Raw genomic sequence first — 15,068 nt, 5'->3', positions numbered from 1 at the left:
CCTTTTTTTAGCCTTGCATCTTCAAAGGAGTGTGATCCACATTATTGCTTCAATAAGTCCATTATGGGCCCAAAAACTATATTGAGCCCTTGCTTAACCAAGAAAATCCCAGTTTGTAATGTATGGACAAAATTATCTGTTTTCAATTGTAACAAAACCAAGAAACATACTAGTCGGTAACATCTATAAAGCGGGACTTGTAAGCAGATCTCAAATTACCAGTAGCGGGCCACCAAATTTATATCACCTACACTTGCCTTTTTCTTTTGGATGTGTGAAATTTGGACACATACACATGAAGTTTAACATCTAACACATCACAGATTAAACACACTGGTACCTATTGCTAAATGATATTACTGCTCACTTTGGTTAAATGCAATCACTATACGAAGAGAGAGAATGGAGAAGGGGAGGGGAGTGTGTTGCTAGATAAGGAAGAAGATGGGAAGGGTGAATGTATTGTTAGAGCCCCAAAGGTAGAGAGGAGTGGGAAGAGTGAAGGCTGGGGAAGAGATAAGGGAGGGGTTGGGGATTGCTTGAGCCAGAGAGAGGGAAGAAAGAGGATACAGGTGATGTGCTATCAGTGACGAGGGGGGAAGGGAGAAGTGAGGATGGGGGGGTTAAGTGTCAGTCGTTGAAAGGGAGGAGAGTTGACGACCCTTCGTTGACAACAAGCAGAATCGTCATTTGCCGGTCATGGTTTTGCTGCCAAGAAGGGGTTGGGGGGAGCGGGGGAGGTTTACAGTTTTAGTTTGGACTTGATCAAACCAGACCAAGTGGCACGAACCTGACTCAAATGGCGTGAACTTGACTCAGTAACGATATGATAATCCTAACAAGTTTGATTAGTTGTATGATGCCCATGTCCAAGCACTCGCCTAGGCAGCACCCAAGCTTAGGAGTCTTGCTTGGTCCATGTTGAAGCACTCAAGCCTCGCCTGGCTGCCTATGCGAGCTCTCGAGCATCTGTTCATTACACTATGGAGTATAGAGTTAGATTATTACTTTTCTTAATTCTCTTTATCTTTTTTGTCAGGTGACATTTCCATTATTAATACAGTAAATCCAAGTGATGTCTTATTTTATTTCTAACCTCAACAAAACTCAAAAGAGAGAGCAACAATCATCCGAGGAACATGTTTGGGGCCAGGCTATTCCTTCGCTCCTTTCCATTTTTTCTTTATAGGTTACACTAGCACATCATGGTCATGGTCGATCTTTTTCTTTCCTTTTTTTTTCTAACCCACATACCATTTCAACCTTCAATTAGCAGCTAGCATGCTGAAGGCACTTAAATGTTTGGATGTAGGGCACTAGCATTACGTACAGTCTATTTTTAGTTAAATCTAACCTGCCAACATCACACTTCGTGATCTCCTTGTCAGATGTGGATTATAAAGATGCATATTATGTGCTAGTCAAAATTTGCAATACCACCTGGTATGGTTTGGTACGAGCAGTATGTATCTGACAGGTAAACCGGTAGTTGTACCCGGCAGGGTACTGCCCAGTATAGGGTGTACAGTCTTTGTACTGGGCATTATCTTTTTAGGCTTTGTACTGATACACAAAATTGTGAACCTTGGTCATAGTATTGTTAGCACACAATGAGCTACTACACTTTAATATGATTTGGTAATGAGTTGAGCCTGTCCTAAAAATAGTCGTTGCATGCCGGAATTCTTTATGATCCAAACTGTGAAACTTAATACACACTGCACAGAATTCTTTGCATCTTCTTTTGTAAGCCTTGCACCCTTGCCAGAATAAGTTTTGGTTCATAGAAACAATGAAATTGGCCTGCAGTCAGCCTTAATAAGCACCCTGCAAACTTCTTGCGTTAACTAGGAGGACCTGGACTGCAGGAACCCTAGTCAATAACAAGTATAGGCCCGATCATCTCTGATATCATTGCCAAACTTGTAAACGATCTAAAATTGAATTTTTGAGAAGCAGCTTGTTGTTTTTCTGTGTTATGGTGCACTCAATTGGCATGATAATCCTCTCTTTGAATGGGGAGAGAGAAGTGGGAGGAAAACAAAAAACTATGTTACCTTTCCTCAAGAGGAGGATGAAGGAAAAAGAACCTTACTGAACTTTCTTGGGTGGCTTCCTACCAACTTTGAGGGCCTACAAAGACACAATGCCTGAAGGAGGGACAAGACTCCATGCAGCAAATTTGTAAATGGTGTTGCTGTAAAATGGAGAAACAAGTTATATGGAATGCTTAAAATTGGATGACAAATGACTCAGTTGAGCAGGATAGTTAGAAGAGGGATGGTAATAATCTGAACTTACACAGGAACTTTAGTCATGTTGGAAAGATAGGAAATTAATGATGGTTGCAGCTAGCAATCACATCATGTATTGCTTGTAAGTCATCCGGGACTTAGGCATTGTGCCATGTTGGCCAAAAGATGTATCTGCATCATTCCATCTTCTAGACATGCTTTGTAAATACTTGTCTGATTTTGTCCCATCTTCCATAGGACTGATGTTTATTATTTGGCATCAATTTTTGAGAAATATTCTTCAAAGTTTAGCATAAAATTAATGAGTTACTTGAAACATGAAAGCAACTACTCATAGTTTTAAGTATCTTTTCAGTTGAAAGGCCTTAAATAGAAAATTTTGTTTTGGAAGTGTTGTATTCACTATAATAGGAGAAGGTAGCAACTGAGTTATAAGCGCTGATGGATTTTGTTTTATATAAATAGGTGCTGTCTTTGTTGTTTGCCTGGTTCTCACTAGCAGGTATGGAATAACCTTTGTGATTAGTTGTTACCTGGTTTCATGTGAAATCTTAAAGCCTCACTTTTCTTTGCAGCATATGGATATCAGCAATAATTTTATTGGTATTGGCAATGATTGTCATTGATATGCTGGTAATTTATTCCCAACAACCATCTCCTTGCCAATTATTTTGTTACCCATCTGGCCATTTATATTATGCTTAGTTGATACATGTTTCTATTAGAAATTGCAATATTGTGGTATGTTTTCAAGTAAATTCCCCCACTGTGGGCCCTAGAACAGCCATAAATACTTAAAATTTTGATTTTTTTTCTTTACAGTTTTGTTTATCAAGTATTCTGTTTTACTCTTTATCTTGTAAACTTGAATATGTTTTTAGTTCTTCATCATCTGTTATGCATATGTTTTGCAAATTTGTAGCAACATATTATCTAATTTAAAAACTTAAAGATTATGTAATACGATCAAGGATATTAGTACAATTAAATATGAAGTATGTTTGTTTGGTAGGCCTTTTTGTAGACAATATAACAATGGTTGTTCTATGTAGCAACCACCTTTTCTTCTGAAATACCTCAATTAGATTCTCTTGCAATAATTAAGCAACTTATAAAGAAGCATACATATGTTTAAGAGTTTGATAAAGATGAATGTTCGTTTTTGTTCAGAAATGCTTTATGTTATTTGACTTGATGCAAAGATAGAAAGTACCTACAAATCTTTTCCATTATGATGATGAGATAAGGATTATACAGAGTTTAGAGAAATGAAGCCAAGAGAATAGGTGACGAGATATATTTAATGGATGATAAAAAGGAGGGATCAAGGAAAGTGATGGTCAGACTTCCAATCTTCATGTGCCTGTTGCTTCTTTTTTTCTCTCTTTGTTTTGCTCACTGCCGCATGTGTCAGATTGTTGATAACCCAGTCTATAGTGATGTACAATCCTAAGATGAACTTGCAAGGACTTAGTGAACCTATAAATTTATAGTAGAAAGAAACAACAAAAATCCCTTATATTTGTCTTCATGAAATTGTATACTTTTGTCCTTTAACATTACATGGGGAAGAGTCAGGAGGCCAGTAAAGGTTAATTGAATGATAAATGAGTTTGCAGACCATATCATAATACTTCTCCTATTTAAATATCAAAATTATAAAGAGTTGAGCTAGCAATCCTGATCATTAGTTAGTTTCTCCAAACTAGGCATTTAACCAAATATATAAAAACAATAAATTGGTGGGAATGTAACTGTTTTCTGCACAGCCCATGGAACCTCTTGATTCCACTAAGGAATTTCTTTTATGACAATATAATATCCCCTTGTGAAAAGCTCCATATCATTCATGTTGACAATATAACAGCTGTCAAAACACTATTCCCTTTGCACTTCTGTTTGCGATTTTAAAATATGCTTCCTAATTCTAACAATGGCCTAATAGGCAATTTTGACAAGCAATAGATAAACAGGCATATAGCAAAGTGAATGCTTGAGAGAACTAATTTAGGAAAATTAGTCATTCTCTCATAGAGAGGGTGGGCTTTGGTGCAAGGGTAAGGTGACTCTTGTATGAGATGGAAGACTAGTTTCAAATAGGAGGATAGGATCTTTATATTTAGACCCTCTCCAGATCCCGCATTGATGGTAGATTTATTTAGTCTTCTAGGAATGACCTTTGAAATGTTTTATTTTCATGTTTTTAGAAACTGAAATCTCTTACCCAAGAAATTTTCTTTGAGCCAAGTCAAGAATTCTAATATCACTCCAGGTGTAACGACCGATATAGAGTGCATATTAAATCTTCTACCTAATGCATTGAACTCATCTTGAATGAATGGCTTTGAAGCATAGTTCATATGCTCTTATATGATCAAATTGGAAAAATTGATTGAAATGGATTGACATAAATTGTCTGATGTATAAAAACATGCAAAACTAACATATATGCTTTTTAAAATATTTTAATGAAAATTATGAAGATTAATACATTAAAATTTTCTATGCTATCTGTTAATCATTTCATATAGACACATAAATCTGTAGGTAAATATTAGATACGCCACACAAAAATCCAAACTTATCTACTTACAATGAAAATTATGAAGATTAATACATTAAAATTATCTACAGTATCTGTAAATTATTTCATACGGACACATCATATTGTAGACAAATATTATATATGTCACACAAAAATCCCAAAACTTATATTCTTACAATTTTGAAGTTATCAATGGATCCCAATGTGAACTTAGTGCTTATTCTAATCACCATGCAAATGAAATATAGGGTAATGCAAAGATAAATAAAAAATATATCATTTGAAAAGTGTATTTACTACATCTGAAAATTGTTCTAGATCCCATGATATCTTCTTTCTCTATAATTGGATCTCTATTTCCTTAAGAATTAAGAGCTACCCTATCCTCCCATTTCCTCTCCCTATTTTCTGTTTGCAGTAAATGGCAAACAGAATGATAACAATGTCTTCTCCTCTATTTTGTGGTGTCTTCAATATGGACCGGATTCACTACTATGATGTGTAACTAGTACACCCACCAAGCAATTTCCTTGATAAATTTTTGGTGTTGCAACAATTCCAAATTGAAGAAATTCATACACTAGCCATGGGAAATTACTGCTCATCATACACTGCTCTGTCAGTATCCTGTTACCAAGTTCAGCATTAGCCGCTTAACATTAGTCAAGTTTAAGTTTTATTACAAATTATTTTAAAAATTGTTTGATGACTTTCTGATGTAATATAAGCATTGTTTTCAAGTAGCCTTGTGAACATTGGTTGATCAAACTTCAAAGCATTACAGGTTCAACATGATCCCTAATTTTGGCATCACATGGTATTGCGATATATAGCCAACATCATGATTAAAATTACTGTATTCATCACATCAGGGTACTTAACTGACTGTTTGTTTTGCCATGTAGCATATTTCAAGATCCCTTTATTGTCTGGCATATGATCCTTGTTGTTTAAACCAATAAAAATCATGATAATCATGGACTCGTAGAGTCAACCGATAACTTTCAGGTGTAAATAGTGCAGAATTCTATGAACCAAGGTAAACTACATATATTGACAAGCAAGCATACTCTATGGTTTAGAAAACTTCATTAGGAAGTTTAACAAGTATGACTCATTTGCAAGTTATTTGAATAAAATTTAGTATTGATCTTGTGAATATATCTTATAAATATGTTTGTTTTTCTATTCTTTTATGGTCCATATGTGAGTTGCAGAGTGCAATCACAGCTGAGTCTGATTTTATGAAAGGCTTAATGTTATATTCGTTTTCTTTCATTTCTTGTTATGCTGATATCTATAAAAAACTTTACATTTTCACATTTCTAACACAAATATCATGGCAGGGAATCATGGCTGTTTTGGACATTCAGTTGAATGCAATTTCTGTTGTAAACCTTGTGATGTCGATAGGAATTGCTGTCGAGTTTTGTGTTCATATAACACACGCTTTCTTGGTGAGTATCAAATATGTTTGTTAGTCATATAGATATGATGTTGGGAAAACTTGTTTTCTGGCAATTTGTTTTCTTGTCAAACAAATTTAGGTTTGTTTCATATTTTTAGAACTCAGTGTAGTGTCTTTCAACAGTGTCTCTATGTAACAATTTAAGCCAATTTTCCAAGACCTTAGTTTCATTTTTATTGACAAATAGGGCACCTTCTCTTTTGGTTTCACATCATTGTCTAGGGTTCAATCTCTAATGATTTGAGCACCACATCCTTCGAGATCAAGTTTCTTTTGGTCTAACCTGAATTACTTAGTGACCAACTGAAATCTGCAATTAAATGGTTTTTCTTTTTAAGGATCATTTTATCCAACAAAATGTATCCTATTCTGGTGAGTTGAAAAAATTTCTCATCTCCATTTTGATATACATTGGAAAAGTTTTCATTATTTTATGTTATTCTCTCTTTTATCAATATGTATGTACTTGTTTTTTTTTAGGGAGATGCAGAGAGAGAGAGAGAGAGAGAGAGAGAAGGCCTCGGTCTAGTGACTGGTTCCCCTTCATCTCTTTCCCCTCTTCATCTTGAAGATGTCCTATGTTTAATCCTCTTGATGAGGCTTTCTCCAAAATATATAGGCATATTAACATCTTCAACTGGTGTCCAAAACAGCTTTCATTAGCATATAGAGAATGGATGGTTTTAACAATTTCATTAGCAACAATTTCACTGATGGCTTAATCAAGGAGATGGCAGACGAAAAGAAGAAGAGGAGAAGACCCAAAGAAAGAGGGGGAGGTGGAGAGAAAGAAGGCATTTAAGGAGATGGAAGAGTTAAGAAAAAAGATACGATAACTATCATATCCTTGTACATGGAACAAAAGAGTCGGTATTGGTACATGTACTTGATGTAGTCTTACTCTCTAGTACAAGTAGGTATATCAGATTACCACTGGGTAAGCCTGGAACAGTGAGCTTGTTGGACCAGTAAATGCTTGTCGGTATTTGCCCATACAGCCAAGACTTCAAACCTTGCTTTCACCATCAAGTTATAGATAACAGATGACTTTGGAGAATGGGGAGAATTCATTAGATCTTCTTTATTGTTAAGTAAAAATTTTTAAAAAATTATTTTGTTCTTCGGTAGTTGTATTTTCTAATTTGGGTATTTAATTTGCTTCTGAATTCCAACATAAATCTGATCCGGTGCCAACAGGTAAGCAGTGGTGATAGAGGGACCCGAACCAAGTTGGCTGTGTCCACCATGGGTGCTTCTGTATTTAGGTGAGTTCTTTGTTCTTTTATCTTGTTGTTTTTGTAGGCGTCGTCCATAAAAGATATATACTAGTGAATCAAATATCATGTCACTTTTGAAGCTACTGCCGACATTACCCCATTAATCTGAACATCGATAATTTGCACTTACGTTGTAACTCCAAAATTCATTGGTTCTTGATAGTGTATGCTTGATATTAGATTGTGTTTTAACATTGTTCCACATGTTAAGAGTAGTCCGGCATTATCTGACGATCATCGTAGGCCTGTTATATTTACCCATCCGGCTGTAGCATTTTTTGGTTTATTTTTGCTGAAGTTCTACTGAAAGTTGACTGAGGTTATTTGAGATAAAAAAACACTGATGCATTTATTACAATCTGTGGATCGTGAAATTGTGATCTCTATGGTACAAAGTCGATCCAGAGCCATTTGTCCTTATCGTAGCATTTGCGAGATCATCATATCAAAAATCTTAGCAGTTCCTTTTTCTTCTTTCTCTTGCAGTGGAATTACCCTCACGAAGCTAGTCGGAGTAGTTGTCCTCCGTTTCTCAAAATCAGAAGTTTTTGTGGTCTGTGATAAAATCATGGGCTTGTCCTTTCAGAGTTCTGTTTACAAAAATACGGTTCTCACCCGATTTGCAATCGTGTCTTGTAGGTTTATTACTTCCAAATGTATTTGGCATTGGTTCTGATTGGGTTCTTGCATGGACTGGTGTTTCTCCCGGTAAGACCACGGAATGCACCCTTTCTTGATGTCTAAACAGAGTTTTTTCTTATTTTTCTTTTTTCGGGTTGGGGGGCGTAAAAGCTTGGTTTTAATTGCCGGTGGTGCATATTTTTAGGTGGTCTTGAGCATTTGTGGTCCTCCTTCAAGATCTATGCCCGTCGACATGCGACGACACCAGCAGACGACTAGCTAATGGCACGTCAATCTCTAAAATTGATGGAGCAGCCTTACTCTCTCTCTCTCTCTCTCTCTCTCTCTCTGTTTTGCCATTGTATATATTTCTTAAGTTCCATTGCTGCATCTCCTTGACTGATTCGGCCGATTGGAATTTGCCTTCCTGTATATTTGAAACTGAATCACATTAAAGAAAAGAAGGAAATTCGAAGTATTTTTTGCTTCAAATAATGAAAAGCTCTTGATTAAATTTCTTGAAAAGTTATATTGATATTTTTATAGTTATAAAAGTGAAACAATTAAGTTCATTTACCCTAACGATATTAGTTTTATCGATGAAAATATAAAAATACAAGGTAAAAAAATAATTTTATCGTTCGGTGGTAGATGACGTCGATGGCATCGGTGGTGGTGGATATTTCTCCTTTTGTATCTTTGTCGATCGAGCAACCATCACCCTCCGATCCATGCTCTCTCGGTAAGCTCTACATCATGTCCGACTACCTCCTCGACAAGTGATCGTTGCGAGTGAATAAGACAATTATATTCGCCTATGCCTCCCTAATCATCCATAGCACCTCTCGCATCAATGATTGTTTTTCCACCTTGATCGCTACACATGTCTCATTCATGGACAACCTGGGATCCTCATCGGAGTCATTTCACTCCACTCGCATAGAGCGGACTCATCGAGGGATGTTAGCATCGTACTCTCCCACTAGATCTTGGAAGGGGGTCTTATTGGTGAGGAGCCCTAAGACAAGGATGCCAAAGCTATAGACGTCAGAAGGGTCAAGGAAGGCCAGACTCGAGCGCGTGGTAAAAGAGGGAGGAGGATGCAGCAAAAGAGGAGGGGGTAATGAGGTCGTGAGGTGAGACCAGAGGAGAAGGGACAAGATGAGAGCATAGTCGACAAGGTAGTACTTGAAGTTTAAGCCAAGCAGGACGTTGGAGAGCTTGAGGTTAGCGTGCACGACCGACAGATTGCTCTGGTGGAGGTAGAGGAGGCTGGTGGTTAGGCCCTCTATTTTCAAGCACGATGTCTAGTGCAGCGATCGCTCAGCATCTACGTCGATACCAACGCAACTACAAAGGGGAAGGGGTCGAGGCTACGATCTATCCGTCGGATCAACGATAAGGCGACCACTATCTTCGCCACAAACATCGTGGCGACCACCACCATTTGTATCGATATAGAGCGACACGGGACGAACAACTATGAGGTCAACAACGCGCTCGTTGTGGAAGTAAGTGACATTGCGATGAGAGTAGATCTTATCATCATCGAAGACGATCAAGTAATTGCATCAATGCCGATGCCAATGACGTCATCATCAGTGACCACCGACATCGTTTGCCACTAAACGCTAAAAAAAATTTTCTCTTTATTTTTATATTTTTTTATCAATAAAATTGACGTTATTAAAGTAAATTGATCTAGATATTTTACTTTCATAATTATAAAGATACTAATATAATTTTTTTAAAAATAAAATATTAAAATATTAAAATATTAAAAACAACTAATTATAGTGGAGAATATGTAATTAACCAAACGAATAATGTGGAGGTGCTTGTCTGCATGGGTGATATCAGTATCGCATAGGTTCTAACGACAGGTCAAAGACTCTTGCTTATCGGCTGATAAGCTTATCGTTGGCAGTCGTTTCTTATCCGATAAGGACGAGTAAGTTCCAAAGTCTTCGAGATTGGCCCCGTAACTGACTCCCTATTTTTGACCCCTAAAAAGATTAGGTATTATAACCAAATGACACAAGAAGCAGTCCGGCGTCACATAAATCCTCCGCCATCGTCCTCTCCTCCACCCAGCCGCTCAGAGGGAGAGGGAGAGGGAGAGAGAGAGAGAGAGAGAGAGATGAGGTGTGACATGAACCTGGTACAGCAGGAGCGGCAGCATCTGGAATTCCCGATGCATCGAAGTCGGCCGTCGCTCGCGGTGCCCCCACGCCGCCTCCGCCCCCGCCGAAGCCAGTCGGGCCGGGCCCCGCCGGGTGCCACCAAACCGAGCCGCCCGGTCCTAACACGGAGCGTTAATTCGGTTCTTTCTCCATCTACTCCTCCAGCGGAGGACCCTAAGAAACCGCATCCCTGGACCGAGTCCCCGGTCTGCATCTCGTCGGACTTGTTGGCGAAGCTGGTCCTGGGAGCCGGGGGCGGTGACGGCGTCCCTGATGCGGCAACCGCGCCCGCCGTGTTCGAACGAGGACGGTTCTACGAGCTCTACTCGGCGCGGAGGAACGAGAGGCTGCAGAGGAGGAGGAAGGAGGAGATCACGCTGGCCGAGGAACCCGGCGTCGCGGTGGACCTCGAGAACGGGCGGAACCCGAAGAGGACGGAGAGGGCGACGAGGTCGGTGCCGGCGGACTTGTCGACGAGGGAGATGAAGAAGCCGCGTCACGAGGCCGGCGTTACCGCCACCGCCGACTGCTCTGCTGTTGTCGCCCGATCCGTCCGAAGGCTGTGAACGGCTGCGAGGTCGATTGATATCTGAAGCGTAGGAACGAAGATGTCGAGTGTTCTGCATTAGGAAAAGCCTGCTTATGTACCACTAATAGTTGGGTGAAGAACACACACGAATCGGTGATGGCGTTCTCCCTTCTCCTCCTCCTCCTCTTTTGTCGGGGTGGTGATGACCCAAAGACATGTCTGCCCAAGAAAGCATCAAGAAGATATCAGTCACCTTCATAATCTAACATGTCATCGAATCACATCCATGTCTATAACCGACAGCGGCCTTACTCGATACATCCCAGCTTTCGCCTCTGGCGCTTTTACCATGCACTTGTTGTGTGCTGCTTCCCTCAAGTAAGAAGAAATGGTAGTCAATATGGTGATGGAAAGAATATAAACAATAATAATTGGCAGTCAAAGATACATTGCAAATTGGTTGCCGCCCTCTTTATTTGCAGAGAATGATCCTGAATTAAATTTGGAAAAGCTACAACAAGAAAAAGAATACTTATGGACATGGTTGACCAACCTTCAAAGCTGCATCACAACCACCATTTATTGTTACCATTGCCTCTTTCTAATGCGACCAACACCAACCTATGCAGCTGCCATCACCACTCAGCACTCACCACCAACACAAACTGAGGATAAGTAAACATCTTAATATCTGTTCTTCCATAGAGGTAAAATGGAAATCATAGGGGAAAAGAAAACGGGCATGAAAACTGATTTACAATAAGCCAAATTCTTTACTGATTAGACGTTCCCCTTTGAGGCAAATACAATTAGTCAGACTAGGAATGTTAACTAATTAATGCATTTAAAGGTTTCATTTGGACAATTCCAAACTACATAAAACCAAAGAATGACATCTTGCATCCTACAACACCTCGTCAACCAGTGGATGGATGGACAAGTATGTCTTGTGGGCATGGTCTCATATGTCACCACAATCATGCTAAAATTAGGAGGGAGGAAAACCAATACACTTTTATACGTGTGTATATGTACACTCATATATAAACATATGCACACGAACACACAAATGCACAATGCTCAATGAATGGTCCTACACTAAACCTCCTCGCTCATAATTTTTTCAAGAGTTCTACTTCTTTGTCTTAAATTCAACTCACCTGATGATACATAAATTAGTACTGACATACTTGGTAGAAAGTGTTCCACAAACCTAGCAATTCTGGTACCATCAATCGTAACGCACGAGCCCTAGCTAGAAGCTAGGAGTGGTACAACACCGCAATCCACAAGGCATAAACATGAACAGGTGACATATTTCATGTACATATGATTGAGCATGACTTAAAGGATATATACATGAAACATATCATTTGTTCAGGTTTAGACCGTGTAATTCTCACAAGGTTTCTTATGGGGATTACAGCATTGTATCACTCCTAGCTTCTAGCTAGGGCTGGGGCAATTATAATTTAGATTACCCTCCACTAGGACTTGATTACTTGGCATAGGTTTTTTTTTAGTCACAGTTCATGGAGGTTGGCTCCACTGAAGCTTGACGGTGCTAATACCCTATCCACATAAAAAGAACACCCAAATGATCCTGATCAGTTCATTTTGTAAGATTTTGAATATGAAAGACATGAATAAATGGACTTCAGGAGAGAATAAACTTTTCAACCATGATGGATTACCAGTCCAAGTCTTGATCCTTCTGTGAAAATGTACAAGAAGGCACACCTGATACATGGAGGAAACTCCATCCATACATTCCATAGTTGCTAATCATCCTTAGATAATGTGGACTTACTAATTATCCGAGGAGCCAAAGCATGAGATATTTGAAAGTTTCCATGCAGAATATGAATATGGATCTAAAGAGTGTTCTGCTCTTAGGATTTATGGAGTGCCACAATATGTACAGTTAATGTGGCCTCTGCATATTGGTCTTTCAAGTGCAGCAGGTTTCAGTAACAAGAGACCAAGAAATTGTGACTTGATGAATTTTTGAAGTGTGATGAGTACAGTACCAAATTCCAGTGTTTTTCTCCCAAGTTCTAGACCAATCTTGAAATTAAGAACAGAAATTTAGAAGGGCATTTGTTAAAATAATTGTATCACAATTTTGACAAACACAGAGTATTAGAAGTCACAGCAGAAGCAAAAAAAAAAAAAACCTATATTGTGGTAGTTCTCTATACGAGTATACATAGAAACAACCAAAATACAGCATGTTGTATTTCTTCATAAATCAGCATAGGAACACTGGTTCATATCTAACAACTCATATGGGATATAAGGTGGTCAAAATATTATGTGAAAAGGTTAGTTTAGGCCTCGATTTTCTTTTTCCTTTTTCAAGTTCCTTATATAGTTATACTCTGGTGGTAATGTGGAGTTGTAATTCTTCATGACAAAATTTGTAGAATAAGATGCTCTTATCTTAGACAAAGTAATTGCTGATATTTCCTTTGAATTTCCTTTTCTTCAAGTGAAAAAGGAATGTTACGGGAATGTGCATGAAACTTATACATACCAAACAGGAAATTTGCCTTCAGCAAATGTTTCATCTTCCTACTGAGGTCCATAGTTCTATATACATGAAATTTATAGCTTCAGGAATGTGCATGCTTAAGACCAAGGAATTAAGTCTGGGTGATTTCACCCGATCTTGTCTGAAACCAAGCTTACCATTCCTAAGCTCACAACATTGACCGAACCAAGCAATGAACACCAATCTATACTGGGCGATACTAAGGTTCTTGTCTCTAATTCTGAGAGTTATTAGCTATGTTTCTTCAAACACGTCTTTAAGGGACTAAAACCCTCGGAAAACCTTCAAGATTTGTGCCACGAGTACGAGTACAATTCATCTGCTGAAAGAAGTGAATCGAGCTTACCGGGGCAAGGAATCTCGGGCCGAGCGTGCTCTTCCTGGGTCGGGTCACCGGTCCTCCGGCCATTGGAAAGATTCGGAATCTCGAACACGGCAGCGAAGCAATCCTCCACCCGCTTCCCGATCGGATACCTGATCCAATAAGAGGCGGCCTCCGGAGCCGCCAAGATTAGTTTCTCCTCACGATCTTGAGATCGAAGGACCGTGCGGTTCCGTCCACCGCCAACGGGAACCAAGATAACCGAAAGAACCAGGCGGCGACAAGATCGCTGCGGAGAAGGAGAACTCCTCGTGGATCTTTGTCGCTTTCCGAGGCGGAGGAGAGGGCTTTCATGGGAGGAGGGGAACAGAGCGAGTGCGGTATGTGGCGGTAATGTATCAGTTTTAATACACCTTACCGATGATTCCCACATGAAACCAGGATGATCCAGACCGTCGATCATAGACCTATGGCTCAAGCTTTTTGTTAGGTTTTGCCACGTTTCGTGGGTTATGGTTTGCGTTTTTTCGTGGGTCTCCTTTGTCACTCCACGTGGCAGTCAGCTTATGGTGGACGACACGTTTCCGCACTGCTGGCTCCGAACTAACGGCCTTGGATCGGCCACGTCATCGAGAAGAGGATTGGTCTCATAAAAGCGTTGTATCTTTTGTGACCCGAGAATCCTGCCTCCCTATGAAAGAGAGAACCATGGGTGGGACCCAATATCTTGACCTCTCACTGCCGGGTACAAGAGTTGACCTCTCACTCCTCGGTCGTTCCGCCGCTGCCCGAGCCCTTATCAGCCACTTCCGCCGCCGCCGGCCACCACCACCCAACCGCTGACCGAGTGCGAAAGGCGCTTCTCCTCATTGAAGGTCTTGTTTGGGCACGCGCGCTGCCACCCGGGCTCCGGCAGCGCGGCAATGACCCCCCGCCCCACAACCCAGCGGCGGCGGACGAGTGGCAGCAGGAAGTGTAGGCCTTCCTGCTCTGTATGACAACTTCATCAATCTCTCCCGTGGCTCTCCACAACCCAGCGGCGGCGGACGAGTGGCAGCAGGAAGTGTAGGCCTTGCTGCCTCCGGCAGCAGCATTGATTGGGTTCAAGGAATGGATGTGGGAGTAGGAGAAGGGCATGGTAGAGAAGTGTGGTGATGAGGTGTGATCACAAGTCGGCTGCTTGTTCTAGGGGCTTACATACTAGCGAGGCTCTTGGATTGAGAGAGAGAGAGGAGGAGGAAGAGTGAAAGCTCATCTGAAGAAGGTTTGGCTTCATGCATTTATCATTCTATTGTCAATTGATCACAGTACAAC

At 40.0% G+C, this 15,068-nt stretch overlaps 2 protein-coding genes across 2 annotated transcripts in view; both read left to right on the top strand.

Annotated features, from left to right (window-relative positions):
- The window catches only part of LOC103971663 (uncharacterized), a 63,016-nt gene extending 54,372 nt beyond the window's left edge, over nt 1–8,644 (top strand). The window contains exons 33-39 of the mRNA XM_009385739.3: nt 2,721–2,757; nt 2,831–2,888; nt 6,147–6,257; nt 7,466–7,533; nt 8,032–8,098; nt 8,185–8,253; nt 8,372–8,644. Coding sequence (XP_009384014.2) covers nt 2,721–2,757; nt 2,831–2,888; nt 6,147–6,257; nt 7,466–7,533; nt 8,032–8,098; nt 8,185–8,253; nt 8,372–8,449 — 488 coding nt within the window. The 3' untranslated portion in view covers nt 8,450–8,644. The remainder of the gene's footprint in view (nt 1–2,720; nt 2,758–2,830; nt 2,889–6,146; nt 6,258–7,465; nt 7,534–8,031; nt 8,099–8,184; nt 8,254–8,371) is intronic.
- A 1,482-nt stretch (nt 8,645–10,126) lies between these two features.
- LOC135652703 (uncharacterized) lies at nt 10,127–11,159 on the top strand. The gene has a single exon (XM_065173875.1). The coding sequence runs from the start codon at nt 10,199–10,201 to the stop codon at nt 10,913–10,915; it is 717 nt and encodes a 238-aa protein (XP_065029947.1). The 5' UTR covers nt 10,127–10,198; the 3' UTR covers nt 10,916–11,159.
- The last annotated feature ends 3,909 nt before the right edge of the window (nt 11,160–15,068 follow it).

The sequence above is a fragment of the Musa acuminata genome, chromosome BXJ3-11 (genome assembly GCF_036884655.1).
Source record: "Musa acuminata AAA Group cultivar baxijiao chromosome BXJ3-11, Cavendish_Baxijiao_AAA, whole genome shotgun sequence".
Taxonomy (NCBI): domain Eukaryota; kingdom Viridiplantae; phylum Streptophyta; class Magnoliopsida; order Zingiberales; family Musaceae; genus Musa; species Musa acuminata.
This window is presented reverse-complemented; position numbering and strand designations above follow the sequence as displayed.

Excerpts from the sequence above, each read along its gene's own strand:
- LOC135652703 (XM_065173875.1), top strand. The coding sequence starts at position 10,199 with ATGACACAAGAAGCAGTCCGGCGTCACATAAATCCTCCGCCATCGTCC.